This window comes from Haliaeetus albicilla, chromosome 23, assembly GCF_947461875.1.
Source record: "Haliaeetus albicilla chromosome 23, bHalAlb1.1, whole genome shotgun sequence".
In the NCBI taxonomy this organism is placed as follows: Eukaryota; Metazoa; Chordata; class Aves; order Accipitriformes; family Accipitridae; genus Haliaeetus; species Haliaeetus albicilla.
Genome location: NC_091505.1, coordinates 19,708,112 through 19,729,344, shown reverse-complemented (window position 1 = coordinate 19,729,344; position 21,233 = coordinate 19,708,112). Strand labels below are relative to the sequence as shown.

Here is a 21,233-nt window from a genome sequence, read left to right as displayed (position 1 = left end):
GTGTAATCTCAAAAACAAACGGTTTATATGATTTCTCTGTATGTCTCTTTCCCCTTACTAGTTTCCAGGTTGTTTGTTATTTTGCAGAGAGATAGGGATCTCAAAAATATTGAGTAATTAGAAATGTGATACTAGGCAGAGTCTCAAATTAGTGTCTCAAGTATGGGGAAAGGTTGAAGCATGAGCTCTGCTGCATTAAGGATCGGAATCCGCATGGAAGAGAGTCATTCTAAGTAAAAGCCACAGGGAGCCAGGCCGCATAATTTTTGTAGTTGAGGGAATAACCTGTGTCTTTTGTTATTGGGTTTTGATATGTACAGCACAACACTTTCATCAGCTACAATTCAGTATCAGCAGAACTGGTTTAGTCCTGTACTAGCTGTTTTTTTACAGTGATTTGTGACTTTGTATCTTTTTGGATATAAACAACCACAGCAGAAGAAAACAGCAGACTGAAACTTACTTGCTTTGAGGCAAACTAATATTTCTCTTAGTAGCTTGCACCCTTCCAGTATTTGCAAATGAATTGCTGTAAAAATATTTTTTTTCATATAGGGGGAAAAAATGCCACATTTTTCTACTTAGAAGGATTATGTCAAATTTTTAATGATGACTGCTGGGTTGGAAGTCAATCTCAGTTTCATTTCTAGACTTCCATGCTTCTTAATGGAAAAAAAAGAATTCTGTTGTTCTGTGGTGTCTTTTTAATAATAATTTTTCAAAACTGTTTGTCAATTAATTGGGCCAGGTGGGTGGATATTCCATCTTTATAAGTTCTGTGAAATTACATAGTTAAGAGGAGAGAGCACCCCAAATGAGTGTACCTAGTATGGGAAGCCTGAGGTGTGAGCTGAGCTATGTGGCTAAGCATTAAAGAATCCCCAGAGAAGACTCATGTATAATAAAAGGCAAAGAAAATTAGATGTCATACTATATAATTTTGTCATTGGTAGTTATGCATAATGCAAATTTGACATATAAAATATCTACACAGTCCGGAGGACGTGACATCACTTGAACAGAGTGCGGCATGATAGTCAGATTCTCACAGCAAACTAATTTTTTGTGTGTCTTTTCATAGAATGTATTTTACACAATTAATAATTTATTAGAAGAAAAATGGCCAAGATATTTGGAAATTTTATAAAGTCAGTTGTATAGTCTGTTAATGGCAAATTGTCAGTATTGGAAAGAGATCATTTAATGGAAAAGTGTGCCACCATCTTATGTTGGTATGACCTTGCAGACGTGTAACATAAATATATAAAAATGTCTTGTTTGAAAGCAGGACAGCACTAGCAAATTTTCCAGTTCTAACATTTGTACTGAGTTTCCTTTACCTGTTTGTTTTTTACTGTTACATTGGATTACATTTGAATTGTTTTCCTTAACAAAACCTTACAGCTTTGCTGAGAGTGCCCGAGAAATATATGAAAAATTGTCCAACATGCACAACAACATGAATAAATTGTATGAAAACTTGGGAGAATACTTTACCTTTGATCCCAAAGTAATAAGCATAGAAGAATTCTTTGGCGATCTGAGCAACTTCAGAACTCTGTTTTTGGTGAGTAATGTCTGCAAAACATTATACATGCTCTTATTTCTTCTTTCTCCCTATTTTAATTTTTTCCTCTTCTCTCTACTTCTTGTGTTATAGTTAACTTAATTTTTTGTTTTGTGGCAGGAAATTGGATGAATGTTTCCAGAATTATTTAGATTTTGGTCACTGATAACTATAATCCTCCAGTTTGTATCTTGCCAACTCAACTGTCAATGTGGTTGGGACATACGGATAATAAGAAAATATTTTTCCGCTTTTAAAAAACTTGCCTGTTGGTTGATGCACAACAAACAGGCGTGACATTGCAAAAATGTTAAAATCAAGACCTGAATGGACATGTCTATATTCATGTTGTGTTAGTATCTGGCTGATGCCTTAATGATGCTGTGACGCTAAGGCTGAGACTTACAAAATGAGCTCTGTATTGCTGGCAGAACTCATAAAGTTCACTTAGATGCTTATATTACTATTTCCAGTCATCCAGTGTGGTTGATGTCAGGGTATGGCTTTTTTTGTGAAGGAATTTAAGAATTTCATTTTAAGTAGCCAAGTTTTTTAATGGGCTTAATGTTATCTTTCCTAGTGGCTGTCTGGGAGCCATAATTAGCTGCACCATAGGAAGTGTACAGGGAAAACAGATGCCTAGAATGTCACACTGTGTCTCTAGAGAATATTAACATCGCTTGGAAATACCACTGTTTACCATACAGCTGTGGCTCCCTGATCTGTCTATTACCAGTAGCTGGCTTAATTTAACATGTAATCATAAGGACTTCCAGTTTCTATGTGCTGGAGGAATAACTACTTTAAAACATAATTTTCATACCAAGTGTACTTGATTAGAAAGCTTTAACTACTATATATTTAACTATTTATTTTAAAATAGCTGAAATTATTCATTTTTTTCCATAAGCAAATCACCAATTCTTTTATAATTAGTAAGTATGCCAACACATCTGCGTGAAGACTTGTCAAGAACAGGAATAGTTGTCATGAGATATTTCAGCATATTTGCTTTTTCATAAATCCAAGGCTTACATTTTCAAATGCGGATATCTGCATTTCGAAACCTACTCTATTGTAACGACTTGAATCAGACTTCAGACTAGCAATGCCCAAATATTCTGATGAAAATATGTCCTCAAGTATGTATTTAAACTGCTATGAAGGTGGTAGGAACTAGAGGGCAAATGTTTTCTGGAAGGGATATTAGAATGGAAATACTTCCGATTGCTTCCTTTTATTTTCCTTCCTTTTGATTTCCTAAAGACCTGGCTGCTGGCCTGTTGCTCTTCAATGGTTTTAATTGAATTTCCAGGGAGAATATGTGTGAGAGAATCATGTATTACTTTGGAGTGACTGAGTAATACGGGGGTGGGGGGTGGGTGGGGTGGGTGGAGGTGAGGTGGTGGTGGTGAATTGGGATTTCAGGACTTCAGTGGGTAAATGTGAGAAATTAAATAGGAAGTGCAATAACTCTTCTGATAACAAAGCTGGAATGTTTTTGTGGCCTTTCCAAATGAACCAAAAGCAGAAAAGAAATCCCTGTGTGTACATCACAGTTCCAGGAATAGATGAAATTGTCATTGCTTTAAGTTTAGAATGAATTTCTGTAAGTAATTCTGTAAGACTCAAGTGTTGAATTCAGCGGTGAGGGTGTTACTAAATCTATATGTAAAAGGTCTTCATTTCACAGCAAGAAGCTCTACTTAAGACTTTAAGAAATGATAGTGATAATAATTGGACTATTGACTTTTCTCAGTGTCATGAACTTTGGACTATTTGATGTAGAATTAATGATACATGTTTTCATATTATGCTTTCAGTAACACTTGTTCTTTTCAATGTTTTTGTGTGGGTATAACTAATTGGGTGTTGCTAATTATTTTGATAAGGAGAGGAAATACAATCTAGCTGACTACGTTTTATCTATATTTATTGATTGCTAGTTAGGGATAGAGCAATTCTGTGAGATTTATCTGTATATTTTTGTACAGAGGGCAAATCTCTTGAGTTTCAAGGTATAGTAATTTATATTTTCTACATTAACATTGTATTCTATAGAAATAAATAGTTATTCCATCCTTTGGCCTTTAATATAACAGCTATATGATGTATGATTATAACAGTTAATGCTTTACCCCTATGTCTATTATTCTGATAACTTAAAGAACAAAGGGGCAACTGAAGAAAAAATTTGGATTAAAAGCACTGGTTATGAAGGAATCACTACAAGACTTATGGTGCCAAAATTTCAAACGTATGGACATGCAATGCATCTTCTGATGATTTATGTTCCACTACCTGCAAAGACAGAATCTGGGTTAATTGATGAACTTTTTATTTTTATACTTTCCGTACAATATCAACACTAGGTTGCTGCCTATCCATGTCTAAATTCATGGAATTATGTTGGTTGGAGTTCCAGAGACTGCGTAGTTTAACTTTTTGCTCAAAGAAAGATCAAGTTAGAGCAGGTTGCACAGGGCCTTTTTCAACCTCTCTGGGTCCATTTTCCAATGTTTGCTCACACTTGTGGTGGGAAAATAAATAAGTGAATAAAATTTCCCATGTTTCAACTTTTGTCCATCACCCTTTGTTCTATCACTGTTCACCCCTGAGAAAAATTAGTTCTGTCTTCTCTACACCCTCCCATTATGTCATAGACAGCAATTAGGTCTTTGCAGAGCCTTCTCTTCTTACAGCTGAACAAACTGATTTCTCTCATCTTCTACTTCTGTCATATGCTCCAGCCTCCTCTTCCTCTTGGTATCATCTGCTGGACTCACTCCAGTGTATCAGTATCTGTCTTATACTGGAGAGCCCAGCCTGGACACAGAACTCCAAGTGTGGTTTTGAAAGTACCAGTTGAGTAGAAGAATTCTTTCCTTTAACCTCCTTATCACAGTTTTGCATAGCCCAGTGTGCACTCAACCTTCTCTGCTGCAAGGCCACAATGCTGCCTCCCATTCAGCCAGTTCCTGTGAGGACCTTCATTTTTCTGCAAAACAGCTTTCTAGGATTATGTTAGTGGCATTTATGGCTAAGTACACGCCTTGCAATTCAAGCCTATAGAATCCAAAAACCTTAGAGGTTGACCGGGGGAGGGTTGTGCTTTTTTTTTTGTCTGTTTTGTTTGGTTGGTTTTTTTGTCTTGGCTGAATTTCATAAAAAGTATTTGTAATAATAGCCTGTCTAGTTTTAGGTTTCAGTGCATCTCTGATGCCTGTGTTTAAGGGATGACTCTTATTTGGCCTGAATTTTCTCCCTCCACCAGCCCCACCCATCCCCCAAATATCTGCTAATTTACCTCATTTAAGTGAGGTCCTGTTTTAGGAACATTTAGTGAAATACTTTGTTCACATGCTTCCCAATCTAGATTGTTCAGGTGGTGTATTTAGTCACAGAAGAATTTTAATTGAGATTAATTTTTTCTTCAGTATGAAATCACTTCATTTGTACATAGAAGAAAGCTCCAGATACCTAATTCTCACTGTTTTAAAAGCTGTCAAAGGTTAGGACAGTTTTAACTTTATTTTTAAGAACTGAAATAGCTATACCAATCAGAGCAATGAAGGTATTGAGACTACTTGTGCAAACTACTGTTAATTATTATTTACACATAATCCTCTGCTTAATGCTATAAACACGCGTATGCATCTTACTTCTCTATGGATATGAAACAGTGGTGTAAATTGTATAAACTATCCTAATCATTTATACTGAGAAATATTATCTGGGTTTTATTTGCCAGAATCTCTTTTACTTTGCTCTTTATATGTCAGTGCAGAGATACTTGCTTTCTTCCGAGTACTAGGCAGTACTCAAAGCAGACAGCAGGCTTGCCTTGATTTTATTATTATTGTTATTGTTATTATTTAATAGGAAGGGAAGAGGCTGTTGTGAAAGTGTTTGGCACAGTTGAAACACTCTCTGCTTGAATCCTTTTCTTCTGCTAGATTTGATGTTGAGCAAGTAGGTTTTGTATATTTTCAGCAGATTGTAACTACTCTGCTTTTTTCAAATGTAATCTGTCTTTTGTATTTAATTTATGTACTCAGTTAAATCAGTTTTAATGGACTTTCCTTCTTTCTAAAAAGTTGATATGAGTAGCAGCTATGGATAAATCAAGATTAAGGCCTCCTTCTGGTAGGCACTGTGTAGTTGTGAACTAGTGGTCATGTGTTACTGAGGATCACAATAAGCTCACGCATACGTTCTTATAATCCTTGGTATGAGATTGTCATGTTCTGATGACAGCTCATCAGAACCCTTCATCTTGTGGTGTAAATATACTCAAAAAATTAACGCATCGCAAGACATTAACATCTCACTACCTAATTGACATAAAGTGCATTCTGTGTCAAGGGGAAATCATTATTAATACTAAGTTCTGTTACTTCTTCTAGCCAAAGTCACAATCCACCAGGTGTTTCAGGGACTGAGTATTGGAGTTTCTACAAACCTGTATGTGGTCAGTTCTTAGGATATTCACACGATATTTACGTTTTACCTAATAATAACAAACTGCAATAAAATGCTTTTCCAGGGTGGAAAATTATCCCAAAGACTAAGTCTTTGTTAATTAATCTTGTTTATCAAGACCGAACTGTCAAGATCTATGTTCTGGTCTGGAATATTAAACTTGCATTCAAAATAGAAAAGACATACCACAAATAGTCTTTCTGAGTTTCCAGAAAAGTAGGGCTAATTTCTTGCATTGCTTTATAATTTTAGAAAGTGGAAAAAATAATTTGCCAAGATACTGTTCTAATGCTATGTGTTGGTCTAAATAGTTAATTATATCCATCTGATGCTATTGTCTTGAAAATTTTTATCTGTCCTTTTATCTTCTAAGCCTCTTTTTAAAAAAAAAAGTTACTAAATAAGGAAATTAACTTGTACCGTATGTATGATGCATACTAATTTAAATAGTAATGCTTTAATATAAAAAAGTGAAATCTGAGGCTTACGCAGCTTAAGGAGACATTTTCTTTTCGTTAGCATCATTTGTGCTTCAGTCAATTCACTTGTTCAGATATATACAGTAGTAGTAATAATTGTAATTAGGTCTTTTGAGAATTTCTTGACTTATTTTATCCACTAGAGCAGAACCTTGTAGACTTTAGTGGCATAAAGATTCTTGTTTAGGGATTTAATTTTTTCCAGACACTTGAGGAAGGCCTAGGGCAAGCATTAAAAGTTCACAGTACAGTGATTTTTTTTGTTTTGTTTTCTACAAGGAAAAAATTACTAAAAAGAATTAAGATTTTCTGCAACTTTTTGATACTTGTAAGAAGTTTCCCAAACGTAAAAAGACACTGAAACTCATTTAATCTGTGGAATTTACTGTAAAAAAGTCATAACTACTGATGAGAATTCAGGAGCAATCAGAAAAGACTGAGGATATACAGCATGTCCAAATATTCCCTAGAGCATGCATATTTATTAAATTTGTCCAGTTCAGACTATTGTAATGCCTGCATGCTTTCTCTAAGTGGTCCCATTAACTTTTTTTAGTATTTTGGTAAATGACTGAAGTATTATTCCAGATTTTTTTAAAATATTGATGTCTTGTTTCTTCCTGTTTGTTGTTCTCCTATGTTATGACTAATGCCTGTCTACTGATAAAGCTTGTTTCTTCTGCTACTAGCAGTTTTAACTTAGAAGTTTTTCAGATTGCTTCTTCTGGTTTTGTTGCTAACAATTGTGGTGTGAACATTGATGATGACAGGACAAACTATAGAATCATAAGGTAATTTAGGTTGGAGGCAGATGCTAAGAGGGTCACTGAGTGTGTCATCCTGCTCAAAGCAGGGCCAGTGTAGAAGTTAGTTCAAGCTGCATGGGACCTTGTCCAACTGAGTTTTGAGTATCTCCATGAATGAAGATACCACAACTCTAGTCAAAGTAAGTAGCATCCATTGCCTTCCCCACATCCACAGAGCCAGTCCTCTCATTAAAGAAGGCAGGCAGGCTGGTCAGGCACAATTTATACTTGATAAGTCCAATGTGGCTGTTCCCAGTTACCTTCTTGTCCTTTATGTACCTGGAAATGGCTTCCAGAAGAAATTGCGCTGTGGTCTTCTAAAAACAGAAGCGCTGGCTGGCTGGTGTGTAGTTCACCAAGCTTTCCTCAGTCTTTTGAAGACAAGCATAATATTTGCCTTTTTCAGGCATTGGAGATGTCCCTTGAGTCCCACAACTTTTTGACGAAATAGAGGCCTTGCAATGACATCAGTCACTTGCCCAAACTGCCTGTGAGACAGTGATGGTGAAGGTTGAGATGAAGGCAGTACAGAGTACCTCAGCCTCTACTTTGATGTTAGGTTCCATGCTCCATTCATCAGCAGACCTACATTTTCCTTTATCTCCCTTAGTCCTTGTAGCTATAAAAGCCCTTCTCATTGCTTTTCACACCCCTGGCCAGTTTTATCTCCATCTGAGCTTTGACTTTCTTAACTAATTGCCTCCCTGGGCAGTATTCCTTCTGGATAGTATGGCTGTCCTTCCACTTCCCCACGTTTCTGGTTTGTGTCAGAGCTCTGTCAGGAGTTCCTTGTTCGGCCTCCCGCGTGGCAAGACGGGTGACTTTTGTGCTTGGAGAAGGTTTGCCTTGAAGGTCAGTTACCAACAATGAACGCTTTATGTACACAGCGTGTTTTAATTGATACTACAGTGTATACAGGTTGAGATAATTGGCCTTTGTGAGTGCTTAGAATTCAATATAGCCCTTCAGAAAATCTTGGCTTGCCTTCTATTACCTTTGTACAACAGCTATTACTTGTATTTCTCTTTGCTTAACCTCTGATTCTGCAAATGATTCCCCTATGTAAAAGTGAGAATACTGACTTAATAGGTTGATTGTAGTGACAGTCTGTCTTTCTTTCATTTGCAACAAAAGATAGAAATATCTTATGTTATAGAATCATGCAACTTGGCTAGTGGATTTGAAAAAGATGAAATATATATGAATGTTTCTGAAGATGAGTCTAAAAGAATTATATCAGAAATATATTCTGAATGGCACATCCCCAGGTCACAGAGAAAATGCTCTGTGTGTGCTTGTATGTATACATATATATAAGTACGCTTGGAGCTTGATGTATGTTTGTCTTATAAAGCTCATATCAAGCTATTTTAATGTTAAGAAAACAGCTGGTCTTTTGAAAACTCATGTTAAAGACTTTTGATGATCATTAAAGCAAGTGCCATATATCGAATAGAAAATAACGCCTGTTTTATGACTTGAAATAAAAAAAATATATGCATGCATTATCTTTTCTAATTGCTTGCCTTCTGCAAGTTGGACAGAAACAGTATTTAATAAATGTACTTCCACGTGGTTTAAACATTTACAATTTGTTAGGCTGAATGGCAAGATGTAGGGTTTATGAAAAAAACATTTTCTGGAACAGTCAATGTTGTTTTTTCATCATTCTTCTAATCAAAATTTATCAGCAATACAGTGATATTCCTTTGGGTCCAATAGTTTCTCTTCAAGTTATTTTCCAGCAAAATTTTCCATATAAGTTGTTATTCTGTTATCCCTAAACAACAGGAAGAAAGGAAATTATAAGTAGGTAGTGTGGGCTGGTACAGTAACTGACCTTTCTCAGTCTTTGTGAGGCATACTGATTGCTTTTGGAACACTTTCTATACTTTTCCCAGCAATAGACAATTATCCTAGAAACTGATTTATTTGTGGATGTTTTGTTGTTTGTTGTTTTATGTCTTTAAAAGTGTCCAGAGGCAAAGTTTCCAGTCAAGTACCAAATTAATCTTTTGTACTTAGTTTTTATCAACATCTGTCTACCTGCGTGTGAGAGAGAATAAGTATTCTTGGGGTGCTTTTCTATGAGGTTAGGAGGAGAAAAAAGCACTGCGTAGTTGGGAATTCAGTATAAGTGACACCATTGAAACTGCCCATCAGATGATTCCAAATAGCCAAATAAATTTACAGTATCTCTGACCTATCATGTAACGAAATATTCCTTGTGAGCCATTTAAGTTCATTGAGCCTGCAGTATAGCGAATCAACATAGAGGTGAAGACTGAAGAAACAGAGTTTGTTTATTTATTTATTATTCTATTTGCCTCCATTTTATCATAGAATCATAGAATGGTTTAGGTTGGAAAAGACCTTTAAGATCATCAAGTCCAGCCATAACCCAACACCACCATGCCCACTAAACCATGTCCTGAAACCATCCCCAGGCTTCTCTAACCATTTTTTCAGGAAACATAATTAGAGCCAATTTCATTGTAGTGAGACAATGAAATAAAGTTTGCATCACTTTACCCTTCTGCCTCTTGCAGTTAGAACTCTTGTCCCTCATGGTCCCCTCATGGCTGTACTGCTTCTTGTTCAGGCTCAGGTTTTTTGGGTTTTTTTTTTTTTTCTTTCCCCCCGCCCCCCCCTAAGATTAGGTAGAATATTTAAACCTTTGAAGTGAGGTTTTAACGAGATTTTTCCTGGTACTTGTGTCACCTATGTCTATGTTTACTTTTTGTGCTTAAGTATGTCTTGATAACCTCTTCTTATTCAAGGTATATATCACAAGAAATAAGTAGAGCACTTCAGCATGACTTTCCTTTGCAAATGGAACACGATTCAAAATTGAGCCTGGAGGAAAAAAAAAAAGTGTATTTATTCTCTTGGAGCTGATGATTACAGAGAAATTAAGTCAAAAGTAGTAATAAGAGTTTTTTTGTTGTTGGGGTTTTTTTCCCTCTCTTTTATTTTTTCTTTTTCTCTTTGCAGTTAAAATAGTAGATCCACTGAATAATAGTGTGCCTTTTATATTTGGGACTATTTTGAAGAAGAAATATTTTTTAGACTTTATTGATTTAGACCTTTCTTCCGTCGAAAGTAAACACAAATTTCTATTGTCCTTGAGGACAATTGCAACCTGATACATTTTTGGTTTGCTATGGTTTCAGGTGCTTATCAAATAATGATTAATCAGTTGCCTGAAGCAAGATGCCAGTTTGTTCTTTTCTGCTTTGGTTCTTCACTTAAACCTGCTGTCTCACAGAGTTTATATCAAATGATCTGAAATATTTTTAATCTTTCACTTTCTGAACGTTTGTTTCTGTTGGTGGACATTTCCAAATACTCTAGAACCAAATCTGTCACGCCTACATTTGCAAATGGAGATAAACTTCCTTTTAATGAGATTGTGTGGTTTGTGGAAGTTGTATGAAATATATACTTTAGCATTAGATAGGAAATGTTCTTTTTTCTTATACAGTTCTTAAATATTTTGGATTTTGTTTGCTCTGTGGGCTCCCCCTTTAATGCAGATAGTCTTAAAGGTGAATTTTGAGTCTAAAAAACCAAAGTTGTAATAATGCCTATAAGAATAGCTGGGTAAAATTTGAAGCAGTAACAGGCATTTATGGGCATAGTTGTTATGAAATGCAGAGAAGCTTTTTCCTTCAGTGAAGTGATTTTTTTTTTTTTTTTTTTATATCCAGTAGACAGTTTTATCAGTGGTGACTGCTTCCCTTGCGTTTGTGTAAATGCAGCTCTTTGAATAAGGAATTAAGTCTTTAAATTACATTATAAATGTACTGAGGGAAAAAGGATTGTATTCTAGTGTAAGAAAATATTTAGGCAGATGTAACTCATCAACTGCCAGTATGAGAGATGGGTTCTTGTAAAAGACCTGTGAAATAAACTGCCCTTTTGTATCAACACAGACTATTGATTGATGATTACTGTGTGGCTGGGATCTTTTACAGTATCTCTGCCATACAAGATCCAGAAAGTGAAAAGTTCCCCAAAATTATAAGACATATTAGATGTTCAGTAAACTAACCACTTTTATTGGGTGATGACTACCCTGGTCTTTCAAGATTTTATATGATTGATGCCCTGTAACCAGGCAGGAAACAAAACATTTGATATTTTGCTTTCAAACGAAAAAGCTTTCACCACAGTGGATTCAGCATCTTGAGTATAAATGTACCTGTAAGACCTTTTCTTCTTTCTAATATTTGTTTGCTTATAACTTGCTTCAAAGTAAATTTCAAGCTCCATGACTCAGGAATGGTTTTTTCTGTGGCTTTTTTGATACGTCGCTTGAATGCAGCAGGTCATTGGCTACAATAATATAAATCAATGAATATACAATACGTAAATTAATACATAATAAATTTATGATTTACTATGAAATGCAACACATAGTCAAGCTAACTTCCCAGCTTTCAAACTCATAAATTGAGTTTGTAATTCAGGAGTGGATTAAAAGAAAGGCTGTATTTATTCATTGTTCTCCCCGGTTATTTGTCTGGGAATACAGTTTCTCCCTTCTGCTTAAAAAGTAACAGTTCTTTAATGTAGTCTGAAAGATAACAGTTTCTAGGTAGCAGGAAGCTATGAAAAAATAAAGAATAATGAGCAAGAAGTATTTTCTCTAGCGAAATTTCCCAAGAGGTAGTATCAAAAGTGAAACATTGTTCTTATTAACAGGCAGTGTATAGCAAGCCCTTCCTCCCCCCCGCCTCAATAACCCACACAAAGACCCTTTTTTAAACTCTCTAAATTCTCATCTGAGTGTATACATCCAGCTAGTGCTGAGAACAATTATTATTTTTTTTTAGTCATGATATTGAATAAATTAGGAATTAGGTGTAGGCTAGTGAAGTTTATATGTAATGGAATGTCCTGGTTTCCACGACATAGAATCAGAAGCAAAGAATTCACATAGGAGTGGTAACTCATCAACTTTACTAACAAGCTGTTAGTACTGCTAGATAAGTAGCTACTCTATTCATGATATAAAAGGTAAGGATGACATTTCTCTTGGAAGATATAAAAAATATGTAAAAATAAATAATAATAAAAGAAATTAAACTGAATTACAGTATACTGCATTTGCAAGCTTTTAAAGGTAGGCAAGTGTAGAAATAACAGGCGGCATAGATGGGGTTAGGATTTGTTTCTGAGAAGTCTAACTTGTTTCTGTGATGACATGGTTGCCCCTGTGGACGGGGTAAAAGCAACAGATGTCATATGTCGTATTTCATGGTAGTAGTGATGCCTTTGATTAAGTAATATTTTCGGAAGTAATACGGGAAAACATGGCCTAGAGGAAACTATGAAGTTAAGTTTCCTAACCTAACCTCTGTGGCTGGTGATAGGATGAGAGGAAATGACCTGAAGTTGCGCCAGGGGAGGTTTAGATTGGATATTAGGAAAAATTTCTTTACTGAAAGGGTTGTCACACATTGGAACAAGCTGCCCAGGGAAGTGGTTGAGTCACTGTCGTGGTTTAACCCCAGCCAGCAACTAAGCACCACGCAGCCGCTCACTCACTCCCCCCCCATCCAGTGGGATGGGGGAGAAAATCAGGAAAAGAAGTAAAACTCCTGGGTTGAGATAAGAACGATTTAATAGAACAGAAAAGAAGAGACTAATAATGATAATGATAACACTAATAAAATGACAACAGTAGTAATAAAAGGATTGAAATGTACAAATGATGCGCAGGGCAATTGCTCACCACCCGCCGACCGACACCCAGCCAGTCCCCCAGCGGCGAATCCCTCCCCCCCCCACTTCCCAGTTCCTAAACTAGATGGGACGTCCCATGGTATGGAATACACTGTTGGCCAGTTTGGGTCAGGTGCCCTGGCTGGGCATGAGAAGCTGAAAAATCCTTGACTGTAGTCTAAACACTACTGAGCAACAACTGAAAACATCAGTGTTATCAACATTCTTCACATACTGAACTCAAAACACCGCACTGTACCAGCTACTAGGAAGACAGTTAACTACATCCCAGCTGAAACCAGGACAGTCACCATCCCTGGAGGTATTAAAAAAGCGCATATACGAGGCACTTCAGGACATGGTTTAGTGGGCAAGGTTGACGGTTGGACTCGATGACCTTAAAGGTCTTTTCCAACCTAAATGGTTCTATGATTCTATGAAAAGGAACAGGATTAAAAACCTTTCTTTAGAATTTTCCATTTGATAAACAGACTTTTCATTCAGTGTTGATGTCGGCAAATCCAACTGAGTAATGTCATTATTCCCAGGCATTATCTTGGAAGTTTATACTATTTAAATGAGGATTCAAAATCCTCATTCCACTCTGGCAACCAGACATAGTTTGGGATTTTGACTATTGCAATACTTAAGCTGTGAATCTAACCCAGACGTTGAAAAACTCTTGTAAACCAGTAGACTTCATTACCTGCTCTAAGTGACTCCCTTTGGCAAGATTCTAAGTCTAAAAGAGACCCTTCCATAGAAGATGCTTACAGACTACAGATGCTTACCTCTGCACCTAACATATTTCTAAAAAGCTGTCATGATTTAGAAGCAATCTGACTTATCTCTAAAATCTCCACAAGGGTGTTTCATATAGTCTTAGCCTCATCATTCTGTTTGTTCATATATCATATTAAGATAATTTGATAATTTGAATCCATGTTTGTCTTAATTGTGATTTCAGATTGATCACTGCATTATTGCATCTTCAATTAGTTTGCTGATGTTGTAGTAAATTATAGCTCATTCACTTCCTTAAGTTCATATTTGCTTGCTTATCACGTTTAGGAAAATCCAAAGCAAGCTAATAGAATTGGATTATCCTGTCAAAATATAATACGAAGCATGAAGTGGAAGGTGTAAGAGACATCGAGGAAAAAATGCAGAGGAATAAGCATACCCTTTCAGTGTTGGGTTTTTTTCACATTTATCATTTCTTTGGAGTGTAATGCCACACAACCTCTAGAATGCTTTCTTCTGATAGTCTGTCAGCCCTGTCTTGAAGGAAGCATGCAAAATCTTTCAAACTCAAGCAGTTTTATTTTGTTATTTAAACACTTTATATCAATTAACACTTTTATTGTGTGTAATTCTCACCACCTCTATTAAATTTTATTGAGAATTTCTAGCCAGAAACTTTGAAACCTTTCAACACATCATATTTGAGGTCCTGCTGTTAAAAAATAATAAAAAAATCACTTTTTCTTCTGGATTTAGGCTTTTGTGGGAACAGTTTTTACAGATTTACCTTAGAAAGAGTAAATTATTGTTAAAGAATCTAAAGGGTTGTGCTTGCATGATGATGCAAGGCTTCACGTGCCAACCTATTGATTTGTCTCTTCCTGAATTCGGAAGGATCACTTTTTGAATAAAACAATAATTCATCTGCTGTGGGCCTTGGTTTCTCTTCTCAGATCGTACCCAAAACAGCTAACATTTGTTTTGCTGGGTTTTTAAATTTTTTTTTTTGTAATGACAATAATACAGTTTTGTTAGTGTGTGTGTATTTCAGTGCTCTGTCTCTTTCAGGAATAATCTGAATTAGGCATGCATGTTTATTCTGGTATCCAAATACTGATTTAAAGGTGATATTAAAAACAGTCCCAAATCTGTCCACTTGAGAGCTACTTAGTAATTATTCAAACGTATACTGTTAAGTAATTAAGACATACAATATAGTTTTTCATTGGTAGCCTTAAATTTGGTTCAGTAAACACGTGAAAACCTCTTCCACCTTACACTGCTAGACAGTTTTAAGTGTTTTTGCAACACAGCTGATAAGCCGACAGCAAAACCCTTCTCCCTACCTGAATGTACAACAGCAGCTATACTTGCCAAAAATATTAATCTGTAATGGCATGCCAAAGACATTTCATGTCAGATGTGATGGCCCTGATGCATGAACCATGGGGCAGTATCTCAAACGTAATCTTTTCTACTTAGTGTTTCATGACCACCCATCAGGAAATTAAATTTGTCTGCCCTTGTTTAATACCAGCTCATTGCATCTCTTTTCCATTATTTTCATAAGGATAACAATGTATTTGAATATGTTATCCTCCAAGGAATACTCATGAAAGATCTTTCTTTTACATGTAAACTGATTGCTCAATCTGCTGTATTTTAACTCTCTCTGTTTCTGTAGATTAACTTCCAGTTAATCTGAGTTTGTTGTTCCTAATGAGTTATGACTGAAAAAGATTTTATTTTTTTTTTTTAATTTTCTTTTTTCCCCCTGGAACTTCAGTTCACATATTTGCAGTTGCAAGGCAAATTTAGGGAAGGCCTGAGGGATCACAGGCAGCCTTCATTATTGGTGCATGACTGCTTTGTAGCCAACTGCATCTCTAATATCCAAGGAGATTTGTGTGTTACAGTTTGTTTTCTTTCTTCTTGTTTTTAATAATTTACCTTTGAGAGGCTATTTACAACCATGTTGGTGTGTGAATATCTGTTTGTCTGTCAAAACTTAAGATATATACAGAATGCAAGAGATACATTAATTTTTTATTTGCTTCTTAAGGAAGCCAAGCTATAAACTGGCAGTCCTGAGTACAAGAGCCTTACTTCAGTAAATCCTAACAAACACAAGGGGGAACATCAAGCTACGTGCCCCTTCAACTAGCTCCCTTAACAAGAGATGATATTCCTTGCTGAATCTGTTTCTCTGCTAGGAGAGACGATAATTTGGTTTTGTTTTTATTTAAACAAAACCCACAAAAAATCACACTCAAACTTTCTCTAACTTTTGATTTGCAATTGAATTAGAAAAACTGTATATTTTTATGCACCAACCAAAAATACGGAGGGTTATGAATAGCACATCAAAAAAAGAGGTTGTATGCATTAAAATATTTCTGTTTGTCGAGATTCACTTGAAAATTATTTCAGTTTTTGCATGCACTTACGTGTTTTGAAAAGACAGTATCTAGATGAATGCTTTTCAAAATGTTTTCCAAAGCTGTTGGGAAGGCTTTTTTTCTTAACTGTAGATTGCTTCTTGCTTTGTGACATTTATCTGATTTGTAACTGTTATATTAGTTTGGTTTTATCCCTTAATTAGGGAATAAGTATAGTTGTGTAGTGTATACTTATGGACACTGGTATGTACTTTTGTCACTCTTGAGCTATGCTGTAGTAACGAAACTGCTGATTATTTTTTTCCTCTTTTAAAAGCAATGCCAATTACAGAGCTATTTTTTTCAATATTCAAACTGATCTCTATCTTTTTAGGCAATTTAGCCTGCAAACCTACACAGAAAGGATATCACTGGCATTCGATACTCAAAAATAACCTGGTAACCTGAAATAACACTGTTCTGTATTAAAAGAAGTCCGGTAAAACTCCGGAGTTTGGAAGAGAATAGGTATAGAGGAGTATAAAAGTATGCCAAAGAGAAGAGATGTGAAAGTGGGAGATGATGTCTAGATTATTTTTAACTTTAGGCTTAACTTTAGATTGGTGGGCCCCAAATAACACTGTGGTAAGGCAGGTGCAGAATCTTGTCACCTTTGTATTAGAAATTGTTAGGCTCATCTACAGTCTGGAGGTCTAGCAAGCAAGGAAATAGTAAATAATGAAGTAATTGAAGCCACACGAGAGAGAAAAATAACCTTTTGCAGCAAGGTTTGGTGGTATAATTCAGGCAGAGCAAATGCTGTAGAAAGCACTATACATCTGAGTCAAAATTGTCTTTATCTTTATTTACAGTCATCTTCAATCAGCTTTGAAAAACTATGATCAAATTTGTTAGCAATATTAATTCAAATACAAAGTATGTTTATAAATACAGGGGAATATATATTTATTTCGCTTTCAGCACATGACTTGAAAACAACTGGGACTATGTTCTTGCAAATGATTTATTGCAGGCTTCCATCCAACTCTGACTAAATGTACAGTAGTAAATGACATAACAAATATGAAATGGTTAAGAGTCAGACTGCCTGATGGAGAATAATAATAATAAACAAGTACATTGCAGGTGGTTTGGTTCTGAGATACTTTATGAAGGAAAGGGATTGCATGCACTAAACAATGGTGATGATTCAAATAGATCATCCTTGTTCTTTTTTTCATAATATTCATTTTGAATTGGTATGTAGATGAAAAGAAGATATACTAAATTTCAAGGAATGTGACATAAAACTATTTGGGTGGGTAGGAGGTTCAAGAGAATTGGGGATGGCATGAAAGAATTCACTAAATAACAATCAGAAATACCGGAGCTGTTACCAAGCAGTTACTGGAGTACTGGAGCAAAGCTAAGAGCAGATAAGATACTTGTTTTTCTCCGGAGTAACCCTTTTATGTTGTTAGAAAAATGCTTCTGAAGCTGTATGTGTGCAGCACTGCACTCCGTTTTGAAATGGCCAATCTAGGGACCAAAAGCCCCAGAGGTGTATTGGTGTGATGCCTCGCTGGGGTTTCTCTCTCCTGCCTTGCAGAGTGCCCAGTATGACCACTGCAGAAGGTGCTGGGTGTTAATGGTCCTTTGCTGCAACCTGTACCTGTTGTAGCAACAGGTTGTTTGGAAAAAGGTCTGGTATTTCAGGTTAGCGCTTAGTGGGTTTTTACTTGCTGTCTACGACTCTTCCTTTATAGTCTCTCTAAAGAGACTATATGTGAAGATACTCTAAAGCATTTACATACTGGAAAAAAATAAAATACTGGGAAATGTGCGTTTTGAAGAAATAATGGACAAGCCCATCTGACCTCTTTGTGCTTCCTGTGCTGCATGTCTTGGAATGGGGGGGTTGGTTTTGTATGTAGATACACACGTATGCGAAGGGATGGGTGTAGGTAGATGAAGATAGACAGTCTCACACACAGTTATCAGTATTTTGTTATCTTACTGTTCTTCAGGAAGATTAAAGCTTCATTTTGAATGGCTCTTGTTTGAATCATCATTGGTAGTGTATTTTATGAACTGCAATCTGTATTTTCATATAGTTTTCCTTCAGCTAGGACTTACAGAGTCTGTCTCAAAGTGAATTTCCAGATACAGTAACTTTAGAACTTCAGTTCAGTCTACTGTAGTCTTCCTGTTAGAAAATGTGACAATCTATGATCTAATCATAGTATGTCAATGGCTAGTGGGCTACTAGTTCAGCCATGACACTTCTTATTTGCTTTCTCTCATAAGATTGTGGGCATTTACTTTTATTACAGCCTGTGAAGTTGCACTAAAATGAAATCTCTGTCAAGTGTGATTGAATGTGCAGAGACAGAACTGTCCAAAATCAAAAAAGGGTAAAACATTGATTTCTCTCCTTTAATTCTCTATTCTCTTTTCTGAAAGAAAAGGTGTTTCTCAGTGCAATCGGTTGTGTGATGGTACAGCAAATGCAGTTCTTGGTCCAATTTTCAAGTGCGTTCACAAGTAACATCACTGGTAACTGTGCTATCCAGCATTGCTGCAAAACAGTATCAGCTATTAAGGAAGGGGTTATATGTAGTAGTTTACCTCAGTAAATACTTAAAATGGCATAGGCAGGCACACTGAAATATGCTGACCTTTGCTTGAGTGAATATTCTGTATTTGGAGGCATTTGGGAGTCTTGGATTACCAAATACTGATATAATTTATATAAATCTTAACGCTTAAAGGTGCTTTAGATGGGATTTTCTTTTGGAAGTGGTAGTCATTGTCCATAGTTTCTTCTTAGCATGTACACAGTAAGGTGAATAGTCATCTTCATTTATAAACATTTGAAATGTCATTTCTGAGGAATACATAGAACTGTGTAATACAAGTCTGCCCCAAATTTCTTAAGGAAATTTTACTTGTGGAATATTAACTGATACATTGTCTTGGATATTTACAAAGACATCCACAAAGAAATCTTTGTTTGTATTTGTGAACATATGTGATTTTCTTAGTTTTTAAGGCATGATTAAATTGTGTAGGAAATAAAGTCAACTTTGACATGGAAACCATTTATCTTATGCCCTGTGCTTAGTAAGTATTGACTGTTCAGCTCTTTAAGCTGAAACGTCATTAATGAGCACGTGCCTTGTTAATTCTGGACATTTTTTGATCCAGTATCTTCTTTACTGTTATTACTACTTGTTAGACATAACGTGTTGCGACTCCCCAAATCACCTGAAGCCCAGACCTAACAGTACTTGTAGGTAGAGGTTGTTAGTATACTGTGAGTTGGAGAGGAAAGGGAGCAATAAATTTGTAGTTGTTGTGAATATAAATAAGAAAATTGTCCCTAACATTTATCATGTCTATCTGTGACATTTGGTGAAATCCCATCGTGATGGATTTCAGTGAATTTCTTCATAATAAATGAATCTTAGGGAAGGCAAAACTAAGGAGAAATTTAGGATCTTGGGGAACAACTTAAGGGAATTCAAATGCTTCTCTTCTTTGAGAGAGCAGGCAGTGTAAAAGGAGTTAGGAAGGTATTTGTGAAAAGAAGTGATGAGTAAGCGTAATGGATTTACGTGTCTGAGTGCTGGCAGAGGGGGACCGCAGGGGCTTCCTCTGTGAGGAGAGGCCGGGGCTGCCCTGTGCCAGAACCGATTCTGGATGGCTCTGCAAAAACATGTTTAAGAAAGGGCAATATGTTGTGTGGCAGTGAGGAGTGAGGGGGAAAATGTACAAGAAACAGCTCTGGGAGCACCAGGGCCTGTGAGGAAGGAGAGGGAGGAGGTGGAGAAGACCCACACTGGATCAGGTTTATCTTGAAGGACTGTAGCCTGCAGGAAGGACCCACGGTGGAGCAGGTGAAAAGTATGAGGAGGAAGGAGTGGCAGAGAGGAACTGTTAGGGACTGACCGCAATGCCCCATTCCCCTCCATCCCTGCTGCATTGCTCGAGGTGGAGGGATTGGGGTATAGAGGAGATGGGAATGAAGGAATGAAGTTGATCCTGAGAAGGAAGGGGGGAGAGGTGTTTTCTTTTTTGTCTTTGTTTCTCACCATCCAACTCTATGTTAACTGGCAATAAATTAAATTAATATTTCCCGAGTGTTTTGCCCATGACAGTAATTGATGAGCAGTCTCCCTGTCTTCATCTCAACCCATGACCTTGTCATCTTATTTTCTCCCCATCCTGTTGAGGAGGGTGAGCAAGAGAATGGCTCAGTGGGTGTCTGGCAGCCAGCCAGGGTCAACCCACCACAGCAAGAAATTGAGATTAACCTCCTTTGGAAAAGGAGGATATCTTTTAGACGTGATGGAGGCAAGGTCGTGGGAAGTAGTTGTTTGGTTTGGTTTGGTTTTTTGGTTGTTGTTGTTTGTTTTTTTTTTTTTAATCCAGGGATGTTCTCTTACATTTGTAGTTTTTAGTTTGGTAGTTTGTGTAACCTGTTGACTCAGAGACTTTAGTTTTAGAGTTTTAGTCTATAAATTCAACTGTTTTCCATTACTTTTGATGTGTTTTGTGTATTTAAATGATCCAGACTGCTTTGGCTATTTCAACAAAACTATTTGAGGAATTGTAGCTTAAATGTTAGTAACTGAGTTTCAATTACTTGTAATTGAAGTCCATTATAGTGGGAACTTTGCTTCATCCCCCCTAATCCCTCCTAACAGCAAGATGCAGGTTTGAGTAAGACTTAGAGTCTTAATAGAAAAAAAAACCACAAAACCCCCCCAAAAAACATGTTGCTGCTGAAAAATTTGGAACTTTTTCATTCGCCATAAATGCAAAGCTATTTCATTTTTCACTCTTCTGATTATTTAATAATGCTAATGTGTACAAATAGTATGGTAAGCTATGTTGCCTCGTAAGATTTTTGAAGATGCTTGAAGTATTGAGTGCCAGTCCCTGGTTTTTTTCCCTGTCATTGGACGTAAATACAGTATCTGTGCAAACAAGGTTATTTTTGTTATTCTTTCTAGTTTTCCTCAGTATATGGACACCCATGTTC

At 36.3% G+C, this 21,233-nt stretch overlaps 1 protein-coding gene across 8 annotated transcripts in view; it reads left to right on the top strand.

Moving 5' to 3' along the window:
* DIAPH2 (diaphanous related formin 2) overlaps positions 1-21,233 on the top strand; it is a 266,450-nt gene that overhangs the window by 158,220 nt on the left and 86,997 nt on the right. For all 8 annotated transcript variants that reach the window (XM_069811506.1, XM_069811508.1, XM_069811507.1 and 5 more), the window contains one exon: positions 1,404-1,567. In XM_069811506.1, the coding sequence (XP_069667607.1) occupies positions 1,404-1,567 (164 nt within the window). The remainder of the gene's footprint in view (positions 1-1,403; positions 1,568-21,233) is intronic.